We start from the raw sequence: 18,149 nt of genomic DNA, 5'->3' as shown, positions 1-18,149 counted from the left end.
CAGTTATTGTTCAAAATTAAATGCTAAATAGACAGACTAAACTACTACACTGCGAGTCTTCTTTAACCCGCACAGTGTTCAGGAAGTACAACACCCCTCTCCCCCAGCTCTGCTGCTGTGGACAGGCTCTTCAGCTTGGCAGGGGACATCCTAAGGGCGAAGAGGTCCACCCTGACCAACAAAAACTTTGAGCGGCTTGTGTTCCTGCGTGGAAACGTGAAGCTCCTCGGTTACAAGGAGTATGCCATGGACTGGCAGGAGGGGGTCAAGAAGGAGGAAGAGGAGGAGGAGGAGTGCTGAGGTCTGAGGAAACTGGAGAATATTTTTCTATTATATATAAAATGATATTGAATAAATTGATTCCAAAAGTGCATTTGTAGCTCTTTGATGTAATATTGCTTTTATATTGGGAAAATCTATTGTAAATTTAGGCAATTGTACTATTTTAAGCATGTTTCCTTTGTTTGGATAGCCAGGATAGGCACTGAAGTATTTTTTATTTGGACTACCGCACACCATGTACCGCACTGGGAAAGAAAAAAATGGGATCACACTACCGCAACCGCACTACTCCGGAAAAAGTACCGCACTACCGCAACCGCACTACTGATTTTTCAGTACCGTGCCCACCTCTGGTGCTCAGCACTTTTGAGGACCCTGTAGAACTGTGGGATACCTTCAAACATGAGATTCTTTGAGTTGCCAAGGAATGCACTGGAAAGCGCCCGAGATCGAGGAGTGGATTTGCCTCGGAGGAGACGATGGAGAATATTGAGGAGAGTCACGCTGCCAGACTTGCTGGGAATTGAGACCAATATAGGACTTTGTCGTGTAGGACTAGAGCTCTCCTGAGAAGAGACAAGGAGAGGTATGTCAAGGGTCTTGCTGAGGAAGTCGAGGGGCATTTAAATGCGAATGATCTTCAACCTTCTTACCGAGCTCTGAAGAAGCTCTGCTCCAAGTCTCACTCTCAGGCAAGTGCTGTCCAAACAGCTGATGGCTGCCATGTGTCGGACATGGATGGGCAGAGGGCTCATTAGGCTGAGTACTTTGAGCAGTTGTACATAGTGGACCCTCCAAGTGGGTGACTTCCAGTTGGTGGGTTGCAGGTGGCAGATGCCGATCCACCCATCAATGAAAGTCTGTCCTCTTTGTGGCAAAATTGAGCGGTGAAAAGGTTCCTAGCATCTGTAACATCAGTGCGGAGCTGCTCACATCTGGAGGTGAGGCCATGATCCGTTGGTTGCATGTGGTCTTGATTGCTGTATGGCAGTCGACTGGAAGAGGGGGCTGCTCGTCCCTATCTGGAAAGGGAAAGGGGACCACCAAGACTGCAGAAACTGTCGTGGTATTACACTGTTCAGTGTGCCAGGCAAGGTGCTTGCCCACCTATGGCTGATGTGAATACGCAGCCAGCTGCTGAAGCTGTGGAGACCTGAACAGGATGGGTTCACGCCTGGAAAGTCAGCAGCTGACCGTATCCTAGCGCTTCACGTACTGGTGGAGCGCCGACGTGAGTTTCAGCAGGGGATGCTTGCAGCCTATGTCGATCTCAAGAAGGCGTTAGACTCAATGCATCATGAGGCACTCTGGGATCTCCTGCATCTCCGTAGGATTCCTGCAAAGACTATTCATTTGCTGACTGGCCTGTATTCTGGGACTGAGCGTGCTGTGCAGTGTTGGGGGGGCTTGCCCAGTTTATTTCCCATGAATGCAGAGTGAGGCAGGCCTGTGTCCTTGCTCCATCACTTGTCAACACTTGTATGGACTGGTTACTAGGCAGAGTAGTGGACCAGAGTCATTGTGGAGCATCCATTGGTACTACCAGGGTCACTGACCTTGTTTTTGCTGATGGTGTAGTAATCCTGGCAGAATCGCTGGAGGTTTTGGTGATGGCTCTCGAGGCACTGCATAAAGCCCTTGGGATTTCAGGTGTCCTGAGCCAAGACCAAGGTACAGTTGTTTGGAGGCTTGCTAGATGAAACAGTACAGTCTGCATGCGTGTGGCAAGGACATCGAGGTCTCGGAAAATTTCACATACCTTGTTAGCATAGTTCATAACAACAGTGAGTCTCACCAGGAAGTCTTATGGCTGATTAGCTTGGCCCTTGGTGTTATGGACTCGCTCAGCATGAGTATGTGGTGTTGTTAATACCTGTGTAGGACAAAAATCCAGATCTTCAAGTCCCTTGTGCTCCCTGTCTTACTCTATAGCTGTGAGACATGGACACTAAATGGGGACTCGGAAAGGCGGATTGATGCCTTTGGTAATAAATGTCTACGCAGAATCATGGGTTATTGCTGGAATGACTTTGTGTCAAACTGGCAATTACTCCGTGAGACTGATTCGACACATTTTACCTGCATACAATCAAGTCTCTTTTATCCGAGATTCTCTTAACCAACTTATTCGATTAACCGTAAGTTTTACGAAAACATTCTCGTTTCGTTTAACCGAAGAAATCAGAAATTTATCTGAAATCTGAACCTTGCGGCACATTTCACGCGCCAGCCGCCACCAGCATCCCGCCCACCCCTCAGTCTGTTCCCGTCGTGGCGCCCTGAGAGTAGGGTGGTCCAGAAGTTGGAATAGCCAGTGTTACCAGAAGGGATATTCATATCGATGTGTGAGATATGACTAAATGGCACAGTACATTTGTCCAGTACATTTTAAGTCCTCTTGAATTTCTACGCATATCTTATTTGAAACAAAATATGAAGGAATAAATTATAAACAAAAGGAAGCCTTGCCTACCAATGCGAGGATGTGGTAACACTGAGTGCGGGCCATCACATGATTGCTGACACAAACTGTGTTACCACATCCTCGCAAAGGCCACAACCTCGTACCCTCGCACATTATTGTTCCAAGAAGCTTCCAGTAGTTCCTAATGGAACCCAATGCAAGTCATTTTCTACATATTAGTGAGCCTATTCACTAAAAAGGCAAGATGTGAAAATGCTGGAATAAGTGCTGGTAGTGGGCTGGAGGTCGCTGAAATTAACCGATTGGTGAGTACAATACTTACTCTATTTTCCATTGTAGTATTTTATAGATTATCGTTCATCCAAAAAATTCAATTTACCGGCACTTTTAAAGTCCCTTGATTTTCGGATAAAAGAGACTTGACTGTATTCTGTTAACGGCAACTCCAGTTATACAGGCATGCGACACATTACCCAGAAGCTGATCCTGCTCATCGGGATGTCTCTGTAAGAATCTATCCTGAGTGGAGGCGGCTAAGGAGTTCATGGCTCTAGCAAGTCGATAGATCCTGCCAGGAGGTGCTCAGGATGGGAAGGAGACCTGCATGGAGACTCGCCCAGAGAGACCCCCAGACTTGGCGTCACAGGGTGGGCTAGGCGATGCGCCTCCGGCGTATACCCCCATTGATTGATTGATTGTGAACTACTGTGATGCCCCGAGAGCATATTTTTTTCTAATTCCTCTATTTCCTAACACGCCCTCTACGTGTATCGAAACACACAAGAAATTAATCAAAATCAGGGTATTCGCTGGCTGCCTGAGATTAAACCCGCGACCAGCGTGACAGGAGAGCCACTCCTTACTGAGTCGGCCAAAGAGGTACCCCACTCGCCAAGTGGGTTATGGGAGGCTCCCTTATCAGGCCTAGTCGCGGCACTACACTACTACCTCAGGCAACTTGGGAACAACTAAACTTTGCTCTTTTAGATGACGTGTGGAATATCTTAAAGGATAAATCCTAGAGGTAGAGAGGATGACAATTCCCATGAAACTAGGAGACCAAACAATGATGTAAATCCATCATTGATTACTACTCAAATTAGATGGGCAATAAATTTAAAGAAAAGAAAATATATCATGTTGAAAAGAAGTAAAATTGATGAATCTTGCAAACACTACTGCCATAGCCTCAGAGCTTGCAGAACCTTCATTCACCAATGTAAGCGTGACTGTGAGAAGTGAATAGTATGTGAATGAAAGTTTAACCCAAAAAAGTTCTTTACATATATAAGAACAAAAAAGGTGAAAAGCAACACATGGCAGCTGACATATGGTTGAAAACACTTGCCTGCACCATGACGGGCTGGGGCCGACTACCATCCAGGCCCCTCAAGAAAGCCTACTGGCGCTATAGGCGTTCACGTAAAAAAAAAAAAAATAAATAAAAAAAATAAAGTGTGGTCACGATTGAGAACACTGGGTTGATACCCGAAAGCCCTACTCCACCAAGGGGAATCATACCCCTAAAAGTTCACGCAATTGGTGAACAGGACATACAATTGCACTCACCGTGTTATGCGGCATATAACGCGGACCTTTTCCACTCCAAAAATGCCAAAAAGTTACCCCAGCGTGATATACAAATTTTGATTTTATCTATTTATTTATTTATTTTTATTTTTTTCAGAAAAGGATACAGTTCAAGGGCATGAAAAAAAAAAATAATAATAATAATTTAAAAAAAGCCCGCTACTTACTGCTCCTGAATAGAGTACAGAGGAGTGGCCAAAAAGAGAGGTCAGTTTTGGGAGGAGAGGTGTCCTGATACTCTCCTCTTGAAAGAGTTTAAGTTGTAGGCAGGAGGAAATACAGATAAAGGAAGATTATTCCAGAGGAATGATGATATGTCTTGTTTAAAAGCTATTACCAAGAGAAGAAGTTACTGTGGAATCCAAAACTTCGCTATGTCCCGTGGATAGACATACCCATGAAAATGGGTAAAACAGTGGCTGAAATTACCATCATCTTCTGTCCCTTTTTTCCTTCAATATATGGTAATGCATCTTAACTGTACATGGCAGCAACAACTGGTAAGTTGACCATTGTCTTTACAACCTCATAACATAGACTGACTCTGAGAGAGGTGGAATGCATTAAAGTTTGTGAAATGACAAGATTCGGTCATCATCTCAACATTTCCACACCTTGATACATTATCTTCATTGCGCAACACATTCTTGTATGTTATGGTGCTCTGTTCACATGTCTTTAACCAGCTTAACAGTACACTGAATTTGTTGGAAAATTATGAGCTGATAGGACTTTCCTCTTATTTTTTTAGCAAAAATTTTGTTTTGTATCTACTACGTACATTGTTTGTGCACTATTTTGTTTACTTTCCCATAGGATACTTTATTACCCTCTTAACAAACTCTCTTGCTAATTTTTTCAATAACCTTTTCATTTACTTTCAATTTTTTTAAAACAAGTTGTTTTATGATTTTTTTTTTTCAACTGTGCTAAATATGACCTTTTCAAAAATTTCAATGGGACATTTTATTTTATGATATTACAACTTTTGAATTCACATTTGTATCGTTTCCACCAGTTCTCTGTATTATCTACGTTTCCCTCTGATTTCCAAGCCTTATTTTATACATTCAGTTTTCCCAAACATCTTGAGCACTGACCACACTGAAAGCTGAGCAGGTGAAACACATGAAGGCACCAATACAATTGCCAGAATCACAAGAATGGATATTTATTTATTTATTTATTTATTTATTTATTTATATATATATATATATATATATATATATATATATATATATATATATATATATATATATATATATATATATATATATATATATATATATATTTTTTTTTTTTTTTTTTTTTAAATAACCCACAACATTGACTCACATCAAAGCATTATGACAGGTGTGCCACACCCACTCAGTGGGTATTTAAAAAGTAACTGTGGCCATTTGAACTTATGAAATAATAAAAAACTCCACCATAAGATGTCTGCAGTCTAGATGGGGTTCCCAGAGCATAAAACTTAATTTCGTAGATTTTTTTTATCATATTTCACGGCGAACTTCCTCCTTAAGTGAGTAAGCTCTTTAACTGCCTTTTACATAACTCTGAAAAGCATACTAATGAAAAGCATACTAATGGATGGATCAATAGAGGGATCACCTTCCACACCAAGCAGGTAGAGACTGAATTCAAGGAGATAAGGTGCTTAGACTTTCATTTTTAGGGAGTTGAGAGATGCAGCACAAACTCAGCCATGTTGCTTTATAGTAAGGTTTATGGGAGAGGTTATGAGAGAATAGCTGTCACACATAAGATGGTAATTTATTAGAATGGGGTATATATTTTGTGTTGCATTTTAGCAGTCTTAAGGGGAGAGGAGGCAGGTGTTGTTGTTGTGGTGGCTGGTGTGGTGGGGTGGTAGTGGGGCTGCTGTACACACAGACACAAGCTGACGATGTAATAAGGTGGTGGCTGGCTGGAGAGTGGAGTGGAGTTGCCAGGTGTCGTTGTATTTGCTGCTCTGCCCTCTCTTGTGTGGTAGTGTTACCATGTCTGTAGTCTGTAGATGAAGGGGGGAGGCCTGGTGGGCTTGATGCTGCTTGGGGGGGAGAGGAGTAGGGTCGAGGTCCCCTTTCTAGAGGGCCTGGGGAGGGTCTCATCTCATCTCCTCCCATCTCCTCGTACTCATCCACCCCCCGTCAACCTCTCCCAGTTGTCCCCCCATCCCTCCGTACTCACTTCGTCCGAGTATCCCACTCCAACAACCCGTCGGTCAAACTTGGCTTGACCATGATTTGAAAAATGTAAAAAAAAGCAAAAAAAAAAAAAAAAAAAAAAAAAAAAAAAAAAAAAAAATACCCTGTAAATAATCACGTCAGCACAATCAATACATTTTACCATAAAAATTTCACTAAGTTTATAAAGCAGTTGTTGTTTGTAATATTATTATTATCAACAAAACAGCATTTAAATGTATTGTAGCACATCACAAGCTTGTATAATGATGTGTATGATGAATGCAAGAAGTGGCTCATACACCAAGAAGGAGGATGAAGGGATAGAGAGCTCAGACCAGCTTGACCAAACTGAGCAGGCACCAAACTGAGTGGGGCGAGATCACAGTGCGATAGCCCACAGCAGGCGCAGCAAGAGGCGAATTTAAAAGTAAAGTGGCGTTGTAAATAAATATACAACATCGATACTCACACAGGGTTAAAAAGTTAAAAATATTATTTATTACCATATTCATTGTTTAGTCATCAAAGCTTGACTGTTTTTTGGTATCCTTTATTTTCTTATTGAAATGTTAATTTATTTTTCCATTTATTTTGTCTGTTTCCTCACTTGATGCATTTTGTCTATATAGGAATGATAAAATGAAGAGTTCACTTACAGATTAACTTATGTGATTTGAGATATTCAGCTGGCTTTTAGTTTAGGTTTCAATGTGTAGTAAATTGTTTACTTAACCCCTTCAATTGGGCATCCATTAGTCCTCTTTTAAACCTCTTAATCTTCTTCCATATCCTCGTAATTCTCTTCTAAACCTCTTTAAGAGGAAGTGGAAGAGGATTAAGAGGAGGATTGAAAGGTTTAGAAGAGGATTAATTCCCTTCCATCTCCTCTTGACCCTTTCCATACTGTGACGCCGACGTCTGCGTCACGTATGGAAAGGGTTAAGTTCCAGTTTTGATGACATAGGAAAAGGTGGCCTCCATCATTCAGTTTGTGCCTCTGCTCATGGAGGAGTGCTGATGTGTGCCTAAAGCTGCCTAGATTGGGATACTGCAGCCGTTGCGCTTCAAATAAATTTCAGATTGTGATGCTCTAACAATTTTCTGTAGGGAGAGAGATGTGTGAAGGGAATGCTTTTTGGGATGCATTTATTATTATTTCCATGCTGGGAATATCCTCATTCTCCAACTTTCTTAACATGTATCCTTTCCACATGTTTGATCCTCATATCCCTATAGCAAGCTTTTCATTGTACATTTAGAAAAGCGTGGTCCCTCCCTGATTAGTTAATCCTGTAACAGCTTTTACTAATACTTGTAGGCTCCATGGAATATTTATACTTTGGTCTTGTACCACAACCTCATAGAGAATCAGCACTACCACCACTGCTACTTTTGCCCATATCAAAACATTTAGAAATTTGTATTGGTACCAGTTTCAACTCTTAATTTGTTTTATGTTGCAAGAAGGAGGTAGGAATGATGAGGTATGGCAACAAAATCCCAAAACCCCACAGCCTGCCTGGTTGGAGTGTAAGTAACACCCCTCATGATACTTCACTTCCCATGGCCCCGTGACCATGATGGATGCAGATCAGAACTTATTCTCCTGATGTACAGCAGTGAGGAGGGTGGTATTGTTCCAGGCCAGGCCAAGTCCTCGTATTGGCCGAAGGTCGAGTGGAGGTGGCACAAAGGGCGGGTCACAGGCCATCCCCCACAGCCCCCACACCTCCACCCTTGCTGTCGTGTCAGGGGAAATTGGGGTGTCATCGGTCGGGCGGGCAGCGGCCGAGGGCCATGAGATAGCCTGTCAGACCGAACAAGTACTGTTACCATCACTAACTGTGCATGACCAGCTTCTTTTACTGCATGATGAGGCATACATGTGTGGAAAAGCTTATGGATTTTTTTTAACTCATGTTTGGAAAATCCTTGCCTGACTTAGAAATGTTCTCCTGACCTGAGATGCCTCGTAGGTAACCAGCTGGTCAGACTAGCGGACCTGTCTTGCACACCCCCAGCCTGCACCACTCAAGGGCTTGGTGTGGGGTCTCCACCTTCCCCTTCCCTCCCTTTGCTTTAGAGACCTGCATTCTGTGTGGTGTATAAGCAGGGGAGAGGCCTGAAATGTTTATAAAACTTGGGAGGTTGGTGGCACTGCCCCTCTTCCTGCATGTGACAATTGTCCACTTTTGGTTTTATTCTCTCTGTCTCCCTGCTTTGTTTCTCTTTCATTTCCTTTTGGCCTCTTCATCTTATGAGCTCAAGAAACCCAGGCTGGTGTGTAATGTAGACAGCAGGTGGTGGTGGTGGTGGTGGTGGTGCAGAAAACTGTAAAGTGGGACTGCTTAATGCCATGTTATAATGATGTGTGTGTGTGTGTGTGTGTGTGTGTGTGTGTGTGTGTGTGTGAGATTGTGTTGTTTGAGTGTGTGTGTGTAACCACAAACTACACCCACAGTTTACACTTTTGATTGAGTTACTACAAGGAGCAAATCCAGAAGTAGAGCATTATCATCATCTTGATGATTTAGTCTTCACAGTTGAACTCAAAATTAATCAAAAGGAGGATTGTTGTACCCCATTTATTGCTGTATTTGACTGGGTTGAATATTATGATGATTTTTCATGAAAAGTATATATATATATATATATATATATATATATATATATATATATATATATATATATATATATATATATATATATATATATATATATATATATATATATATATATATATATATATATATATATATATATATATATATATCTATATATATATATATATCTATATATATATATATATATAGATAGATATATATATATATATATAGAGAGTACCCTCTCGAGTTTCGCACTTGCTTCATTCCGAAGGTATAGCGCTAAACTCGAGGATTGCGAAACTCGAGGTATTGAAATACATGAAAAAACGCTTATTGTTTCCGGCCCGTGGAAAAAAAAAATTTTGTTTTTCCACTTTACTCCCTTGATATCACAATTTTTTCGACTTTACTCTCCTGTTATCTCAAAATAGTAATAGGCAGAAAATGGGAAGTGAGAACAGGTCGTTCTGAAGCCCCAGTTGAAGGCGGCTGCCTTACAATTGGCTGGCAGTTCTGAACACACGCTTGTGATCCACGTGGTGTCGTCTGCTAAAGTAAGGGCGGTCGCTCGCGGTCACCTGTGGTACAGTTGGACAAACCTATAGCTTCTGGTAGTTTTCTGTGTGTTATGGTATAATCTGCTAACTCTTTCTGTTATATATCATTAAATCACTAACATCATGATTGACTTGTCAATGCCTATTGAACGTAAACTGCCGCCGCAATCGCAAAATAGCTCACAGAGGTTCAACTTGCTTACTGCTTCCATATTTCCCTCACCGCTCACAAAGACCACAAGTGGACCAAAAAGAACAAATCCAGGCAAATTAACACTTTTAATGCTGTGTATTCCCACAGCGCACATGCGTGGTGGACAGCAGAATGACTAATTTCAGCGGGGAGATATTTCTCGCAACACCGGCCAGTGTATAGTGGACCTTCTTCTTCTTCTTTTGACCTGTAATGCTTTGTATCGCTTCTTAGGTCCTCCTTCTCCACACTTTTATACTTCACAACATGCACTTAGGGCCACTTTCACAGTCATTTTGTTTGTATTGATCGTTACCAATGGCGGTGATCGCCGCTCTAGTATTTCCACGTGAAACTGGCCGATGGGTAGTGATGTGATGTGATGGTGTCGGAGGTATTGCCTTTACAACGGCACCTCGTGGCGGCTGCGGGGTTAGCCTCGCCCCGCACCTTACCACACACTCTCAACACCTGTCACTTTCTCTGCAGCCACCACTGCCCCATAGGCCAATTTCACGTGGAAAACTATAGCTTCAATCGCCGCCATTGGTAACGATCAAAACAAACAGTGACTGTGAAAGCGGCCCTTATTTACTTCACAGTGCGCACTTATACACTTCACCCTGAACTTAGGTGTTTTTCTGTTCTTTTCTTTCCCTGATTTTGGTTTTCTATGCCCTTTTGCTATTTTCACTATTACTTTACACCGTCGCTGCCATGCATTACAGGTCAAAAGAAGAAGAAGAGGAAAACAACAACGGGAGATCTACAATTTTCATAGACTCGAGAAAAATGTTTTTTGGACTGTGATTCCCCAGCACGGGGTGTTCTCTTATCTTGTTAATCAAGTAGTAAGCAAAGCAGCTCTGCCAGTCCATTTTACGAGTCTTGGTGGGCCATCTTCCACTGCTCCTCACTCCTCAGCCACTGCCGTCGTCTGTTTGTTTACATACAGCCACGAGGTACCCAGGTACCCACGCTCGTACTCACAACTGTTTTCCATTCATACAGACAACCAACAACTCGCTCCCGGTTGGGCATACGGGCAACCGCAGTTGCCCATAGCCCCAATGGTTGGACACTGCCTTTTAACCCTTTGGCTGCGGTAGGGCATTTTTGGGGGTTTTCAAGGTTGCGTCATATACCCTCAAAAAAATAAAATTAACCAATTGGCTTTATATGACTTGTACATCGAGAAAAGACCTTACCTTTTTCATAAATGCCATTTATTTTTCTTAGAAAATGTGTGAAGTTTTGAAAAAAGTCCAAAATTGTTACAAAACTGGCCAAAAAAATGATAAAATATATCCTGCTAAAATGTAAAATACTTCATTCACTTCATTGTTTGGGGACTTAGACTAAAGAAAAGGCTTGTAAATTGGTGTTGCTGCCATATTGTGACACTTTACTCAGTGCAAAACCTTTTTTTATTGATATAAATTTGGCACCATTTATGTAAAATTTCCTTGGAGGAAAGACGGAAAATCAAACAAATTTCTTACCACATAGCATTTATTATATGAAAAAAATATTCTGAAATTATATCCTATAAAATTCAATTCATCAGAAATATAAATTGCAACAATGTACCAAATATAGAAAAATATAGCTCAAAAATTTCTCCAGGAAACAGTTTTATAAACATTGATAGGGTGAGAGATTTTCAATACCTTCCCTTCCATGATTATCTGTGAAATATATCATGTTCTGTAATTCAGTGAGGCTCTCTGAAGTAACACTTTATGCCAAATCATGTTTACATGCTCCTTACTTGAAGGAATCTTGGTGGAGGGAGCAGCAGTATCCTCCTCTTCTAACTCCACACTATTATCATTGAAGTCATCCTCAGCCTCATCCAGCCAGTCATCAGTTTCTTCCTCAAACATTTCTTCTTCATTTTCACTGTCTGATGCTCTTAGTTCTTCAAGTGTTCTTTGAATTTCTTCATCTGTCTTCAGAAATTTAGTCCTCTTCCTTGCTTGCTCCATGGTAATCTTGAAAACAGACATAGGTGTATGTGTAATAAAAAAGGGCATCGTACATATATGCAAGAGACAATAGTTATCATCATCCTAGTCTAGCCCAAGGAACATGCACACAAGAAAGAGACAACAGTTATAATCAGCCTAGTCTAGCCTAGGACACATAAATAATATAAAGGAGACCTGTCTAGCCTAGGTTTTGTAAAATGAGAGAGAAGGAGAGTGAAAAAAAGAGAATTAGACATGTATACATGCATTATACATAAGCATCTGTGTGTGTGCACATATTGTTTTAGTAAAATGGCCCTTTTCATAGAGTTAAATGCCCAGTTAAAAACCCTACGTCTTTATTCAAGGTCACACTAATAAATCTTCGCTTGTTTAAATCATATATGCTTATATAGCAATCAGGCATTGTTTATGACAAAAATGCAATAATATAATTGATAAAACTTACCTCTGTTATGAGCAGAAATACAAGGAAGTTGTGACAGAAGAATTTCATCACACACGTGGGCGCCGATCAGCTGTAGCATGGTTTGTTTACTGTTCCCTATGCCGTCGGCAGACAGTTGTAGCTATCGACCTGTGGTTTTCTGTGTGTACTTTTGGGTGAAAACGGATCAATAATCTAAATGGTAAACATTTTTATACCGATGGTGACTATAGTCGACTTTCGCAACCTGGCGCAATCACTCCCGGTGACTATAGTCGAGTACCGCAGCCAAAGGGTTAAGGCAGTACGCATGACGCCGACGGTAGGTAGAAGTGACCCGAACATGTCAAAGAAGTGCGAAACTCGTGGCGGTAATGCGCGAAAGTCGTGATGGTAAGAATTTAGGACTAAGCGCTAAACTCAAGGATCGCAAAACTCGTATTGCGCGAAACTCAAGAGGGTACTGTATATATATACACACACACACACACACACACACACACATATATATATACACATATAGTGTCCGCAGAAAGTATTGGGCCCCCCTCTTGTTTTTTCTTGGATGTTTCATCATATTTGTCATTTGTGAAGGTTGATATAAGAGATAATTCAGTTCCTGGGATTTATTTAATAATTTGTCATATTGCCCTTGATTTGATGACCAATTTGAGATGCGTAGGCATTGATTCAGCAAGATTTCTGAAATCCGTACCAAAGCACCACAGATATTGTATCTCACTGATGAGGCGCTGAATGGATGACATGTTGCGGTCTGCAAGGCAATTCTTGATGTAACTCTAGCAGTTCTCGATGGAGTTGAGGTCTGGTAAGTTCCCTGGCCAGTCAAGAACCTGAATTTTGCAATTTTTCAGCCATTGTGTAACCTTTTTGGCTCAGCGACATAGAGTGCCATCCTGCATGAATATTACAACCATGTGATTCATAGAAAGGCAGCATATTATCCTCCAGCACTTGCACATAGTGTTCACATCTCATTGTTTCATCATTAGGAAGGAAATACAACCCTCCATGCCCCCCATCACCACTAAATGCACCCCGCACCATTATGCTAGGAGGGTGTTTCACAGCTTTATTTATTTATTTATTTTATTTATTTTATTTATTTATTTATTTATTTTTTTTTTTTTTTACGTGTACGCTTATAGCACTGGTAGGCTTTCTAAAGGGGCCTGGATGGTAGTTGGCCCCAGCCCGTCATGGCGCAGGCAAGTGTTTATTGTGGCGCCATCTTCTCTTGGCTCATGCTGCCCCCCGGAACTCGTTGTTGATTCATTTGGACGGTTTCCTCTAAAGTCCAGGTTGAAGGCTGGTCTTCAGGACAGCATGTGGGTAGTTTTAAGCCACTCGGCGGTGACTGAAAAATCCGAGGTGGTAGTGTGGGGATTCGAACCCGCATCGTCCATCACGCGGTGAATGTGGGCCCAGCACACTACCACTCAACCACCGCCTGAGGCAAGTAGTGGTTGGAGTTCGTTGGACGTCGCACTTTACCTGGCCGTGTTCTGATGCATCTGAAGCTGCTTTCATCACTAAGAAGCACCTTCCTCCATTGCTCTGGAGTCCACTCCTTGTATTTGTGTGCAAATGCAAGTCTCTTCTTTTTCATCTGCTTTGTAAGAACAGGTTTGTCGGCCAGCCTGGATGTTGGTAGTCCAAGCTCCTTTTGTAGCTGTTCCTGGATGGTTCGTTCTGAGACATCTCCTAACAGATTTGGGTGCAACTTCTTCAGTTCACAAGCTGTAATCCTCAGATTCTTCATAACCTCACGCCTCATGAGGGTATTAGTCGCCTTGGATGTCTTTCTTGGCCTCCCAGACGCTGGTTTTCTTAGAGGTATGGTGTCTGGAGGGAGGGTGCCAGCGGCTGCAATCAGGTGGTAAATGGTGCTTCCGAGTCGCCCTGTACGTCTTGAAATTTCTTTTGTTGGCACATTTTCAGTCTTCCATGCCAAAATTCTGGCCTTTTGTTCATTGCTGAGGTTGACTGGAGCCTTGCAGATACCGTAGCAGAAAAATGGGAAGGCTGGGAAGGGAAAGAGGTGAAATAGGGCATCGTGGAATGGAAACAAGTGTCATACATGGCAGCTCGTATATATATATATATATATATATATATATATATATATATATATATATATATATATATATATATATATATATATATATATATATATATATATATATACAGTGCTTGCCAAAAGTATGCAGTCCCTGCTTTCCCATCCTCTTTACCAGTGAATACATTGAGAAATTTATGTGAAAGAATGTGTTTAGTTTACATTTTAATACTTGGAAGGGTTGCCTTTCTTTATCTTTACACTCTCAAGACGTCTAGGAAATGACAAAGCAAGGTTCTTCAGTGTATCAGGTGAGGCATTGCCCCAGGACTCAGAATGGCCACCTCAAGCTTGGGTACTGAACTGACATCCTTCCCCTGTAAATCCCTCTTGATAATGTGCCACAGGTTTTCAATAGGATTCAGATCCATGCTATTGCCCGGCCAATCCTTTATAAAGGGTACCATGCAGTCCTCAAGCCACTGGGTCACAGATTTTGCTGTGTGGGGAGAGGCACCATCTTGCTGGATGATGCTTGCCTTGACAAGCTCGAAAGAATTGGGCAGATGGTTGAATAGCAGCTCCAGGTAGACATGTTGGTTAACTTTGACATTCTTTTAAAGAGCAACAAGTTTCCCCATAACCCTACCAGTAAAGCAACCCCACACCATGAACGAATCTGAGTGTTTTACTGTGTGCTGCATGTAGCGGGGGTCGAGGGGGTCGCTGCTTTTTTGATGGTACACTCGCCCTCCACGGTTGTATGTAACGTCAAATGTAGCCTCATCTGACCATAGCACTGAGAGCCAGTCCTCCTCACTCCAGGCAGGGGGCTTCGTGGTGCAGTGGTTAGCGCACTCGGCTCACAACCGAGAAAGCCCGGGTTCAATTCCCGGGCGGAGTCGAAAAATTTGGGTGGCTTTTCCAATACCCTACGCCCCTGTCCACCCAGCAGTGAATGGGTACCAGGTATTAATCGGGGGTTGTGTCCTGTTTCCTGGGATCTGTTCCCTTCTATAATTTCTTCCCCCTCCTGTCTCTCTCCGGCATATGACCACAGATGTTGCGCTGACTAAACGAAACTTTCCAACTTTCCAACTTTCGAGGGGGTCGCTGCCTTTTTGCCAGTACACTCGCCCTCCACGGTTGTATGTAACGTCAAATGTAGCCTCATCTGACCATCACACTGAGAGCCGGTCCTCCTCACTCCAGGCAAGATATTTCATGCAAAAGGCAACCCTACGATCTCTCTCTGCCTTTGAGAGAAGAGGTTTCTTCCTTGGTGAGTGGTTGGTGTAACAAAACTCCTGCACACGACGTAACATGCTACACATGGAAGCCTCCCAAAATAATTCAGGGTTGCTTTCCTTCAGAGATCTTACTGCTGTTCGTGGATTTGACTTTAAAGTATGTTTTATGATGTTCAAAGCCCTTGCAGAAGTCTTCCTAGGATGCTCTGTCCAAGGTTTCTGGGATGGTGCCTCCAGCCCTCCTCTTACCCCAAAAGAGGCGCCATGCGTGCGGGGGCAGCTGCCAGCGTTTGAGAGAGCGACTTGGATGGGCGGCCCAAACAAACACATATAAGTGCTTCCATTGCATTTCACCTCTCTGTGCCACCATAACCACAGCAGCTTCCTTTTTATCCTCTGTTGCAAGGAGCTCGTCGGCCAGAACAGCTAGTGATGCATGTTCAAACGTTGTCAGGAAGATCAGCGGATGCCATTTTGCTGCCAGACCAGCTAGTAAACGTTGTTAGAAAGATCAGCGGACGCCATTTTGCTGCCAGTGAGTGACGACGTTTACTAGCTGTTCTGGCAGCAAAATGGCATCCGCTGATCTTCCTGACGACGTTTAAACATGCATCACTAGCTGTTCTGGGCGACGAGCTCCTTGCAACAGAGGATGAAAAGGAAGCTGCAGTGGTTATGGTGGCACAGAGAGGTGAAATGCAATGGAAACACTTATATGTGTTTGTTTGGGCCGCCATATTTGCTGATGACGTCATCACAGCATGGAGGCTCTCCACCTCTCCAAACCGAGCTGCAGTGGGCGGTTCAAGTTGGCAACTCGGGCTGAAGCGTCACTCATTTGAGAGGACCCGGCACGGTCTGGGCAGGGGAGACCACGAACCGCATCATAGATGGTTTTACCCGTGTGATCTTAACATTCGGTTCTGAAACCATACCGCGTCATAGGAAACCGCTCCTTACAAATCCGCGTCAAACGCCCCTCGCCATTCGCGGCCTCGCCGTTCATGGATTCGCTTATACGCGGGTAGGGTAATTGCGACACCTCCCGTCGAAACGTGGATGAAAACTCGTGTATACGTGGTCTGATCCTTACTAAGTGCTGCTTTCACAGTCACTTTTGTTTGTTTTGATAGCTACAGAGTTTCCACGTGAAAGTGGCCAATGGGGTAGTGGTGGCTGCAGAGGAAGTGAGAGGTGTTGAGTGTGTGTGGCAAGGTGCGGGGCGGGGCTATCCCCGCAGCCACCACTGCTCCATCGGACAGTTTCACGTGGATCGCCGCTCATTGGTAACGATGAAAACAAAGAAAAGTGACTGTAAAAGTAGCCCTAAATAACAATATTATACATTTAAAATCCTTGATATTTACTGGGACCTGCCAGAACTGGTCCTTCTAAGACTCGAGGCTACAGCTTTGAGGAGTAAACAAACATAGCGGAGCCTGCAGCAGTGGTGGAGGGGTAACGGGTATAAAGTTTGTACGGGTGTACCGCCGGGAACAGCAACAAATGGACCTTCCAAGGGCCCAGTAAACACTCAAATTAATTGATACTATACTGGATGTATATGAATATACATATGAATATTAACACAAAGGGGTATCCTACGTGCACTGTAGTGAAAACTCATTAATCTGGAACACAGAAAATATAATTAATAAAACTGTAATAACTTAACATCTCTTTCCCTCCCAAACGGAACATTACAGTGTTAAAGTAAGCGAAATAATCCTCAAGTATGATACTGTTACGCCACCCCCCCACACACACCATCCACGGGCAGACAGGCGGCGTGATCCCCTAGAACAACCACACGGGCACCAGTCACTCACAGCGGCCCACACAGAACACCAAGGGGAGGGGGGAACGAGGCAGGGCACAAAGGATACACGATCAACACTAATTTCTAGTTTAATGACAGGTTCTTCACACAGTACAGCAACTTTCAAGGGTACAGAACAGTTAATCAGGCACAGTGCAGGGGCATGGCAGACACGCACACCGGACGCACACAGCTCGCAAGCGGAGCACTCAGCTGAACCCCCGCCAGCCCAGACACGCCACCCTCAACTGCCCCTCAGCCACCCTTGCTCGCAACTGCCAACTCAGCACTTCCCCTGCCCGGTGGCCGGAGGCCCCGGGCTCCCCTCTGTCTCTCTTGTCCCAACAAGTAGAGTTGCACCATGCTGAGCTAACATTGCATCATGCTTCAATTTCATCACATTACACATACAATCATTCACATACAGCATATTCGTAACACCATCCCCTCCTTCAAAGGCAGTCGACCCGGCTGCCCCAACATTCAACAAACAAAACACATGAAATAAATCAAACTAATCAGTCCCCTGGGACATCACTAAAGTCTCTTAACCATCCCGGCCAGTGCCTCTCTCGCCGAGGGCGCCGCTGGGAAGCGGGCGGCGGCAGGCAGGCGGTGGCACCCAGAGCCGCGTTGTCAGCCCCAAGTAATTGCTCAGGGTCGTCACTGACATCTGCCGCTTCGCCCGCACCGCCCATGTTCTCGTTCGCCCCTTGGTCGACCTCTGACACGTCCCC

At 43.4% G+C, this 18,149-nt stretch overlaps 1 protein-coding gene across 5 annotated transcripts in view; it reads left to right on the top strand.

The window, feature by feature from the left end:
- Positions 1-18,149, top strand: part of LOC126982751 (dynactin subunit 1-like) — a 145,763-nt gene that overhangs the window by 45,846 nt on the left and 81,768 nt on the right. For 3 of the 5 annotated variants that reach the window (XM_050835075.1, XM_050835079.1, XM_050835076.1), the window contains one exon: positions 8,133-8,312. The exons of the other annotated variants lie outside the window; for them this stretch is intronic. In XM_050835075.1, coding sequence (XP_050691032.1) covers positions 8,133-8,312 — 180 coding nt within the window. The remainder of the gene's footprint in view (positions 1-8,132; positions 8,313-18,149) is intronic. 5 annotated transcript variants of the gene reach the window in all.

The sequence above is a fragment of the Eriocheir sinensis genome, chromosome 51, assembly GCF_024679095.1.
Source record: "Eriocheir sinensis breed Jianghai 21 chromosome 51, ASM2467909v1, whole genome shotgun sequence".
NCBI lineage: Eukaryota > Metazoa > Arthropoda > Malacostraca > Decapoda > Varunidae > Eriocheir > Eriocheir sinensis.
Note: the sequence above shows the minus strand (reverse complement) of the source record. Positions and strands in the feature narration are given on the sequence as shown.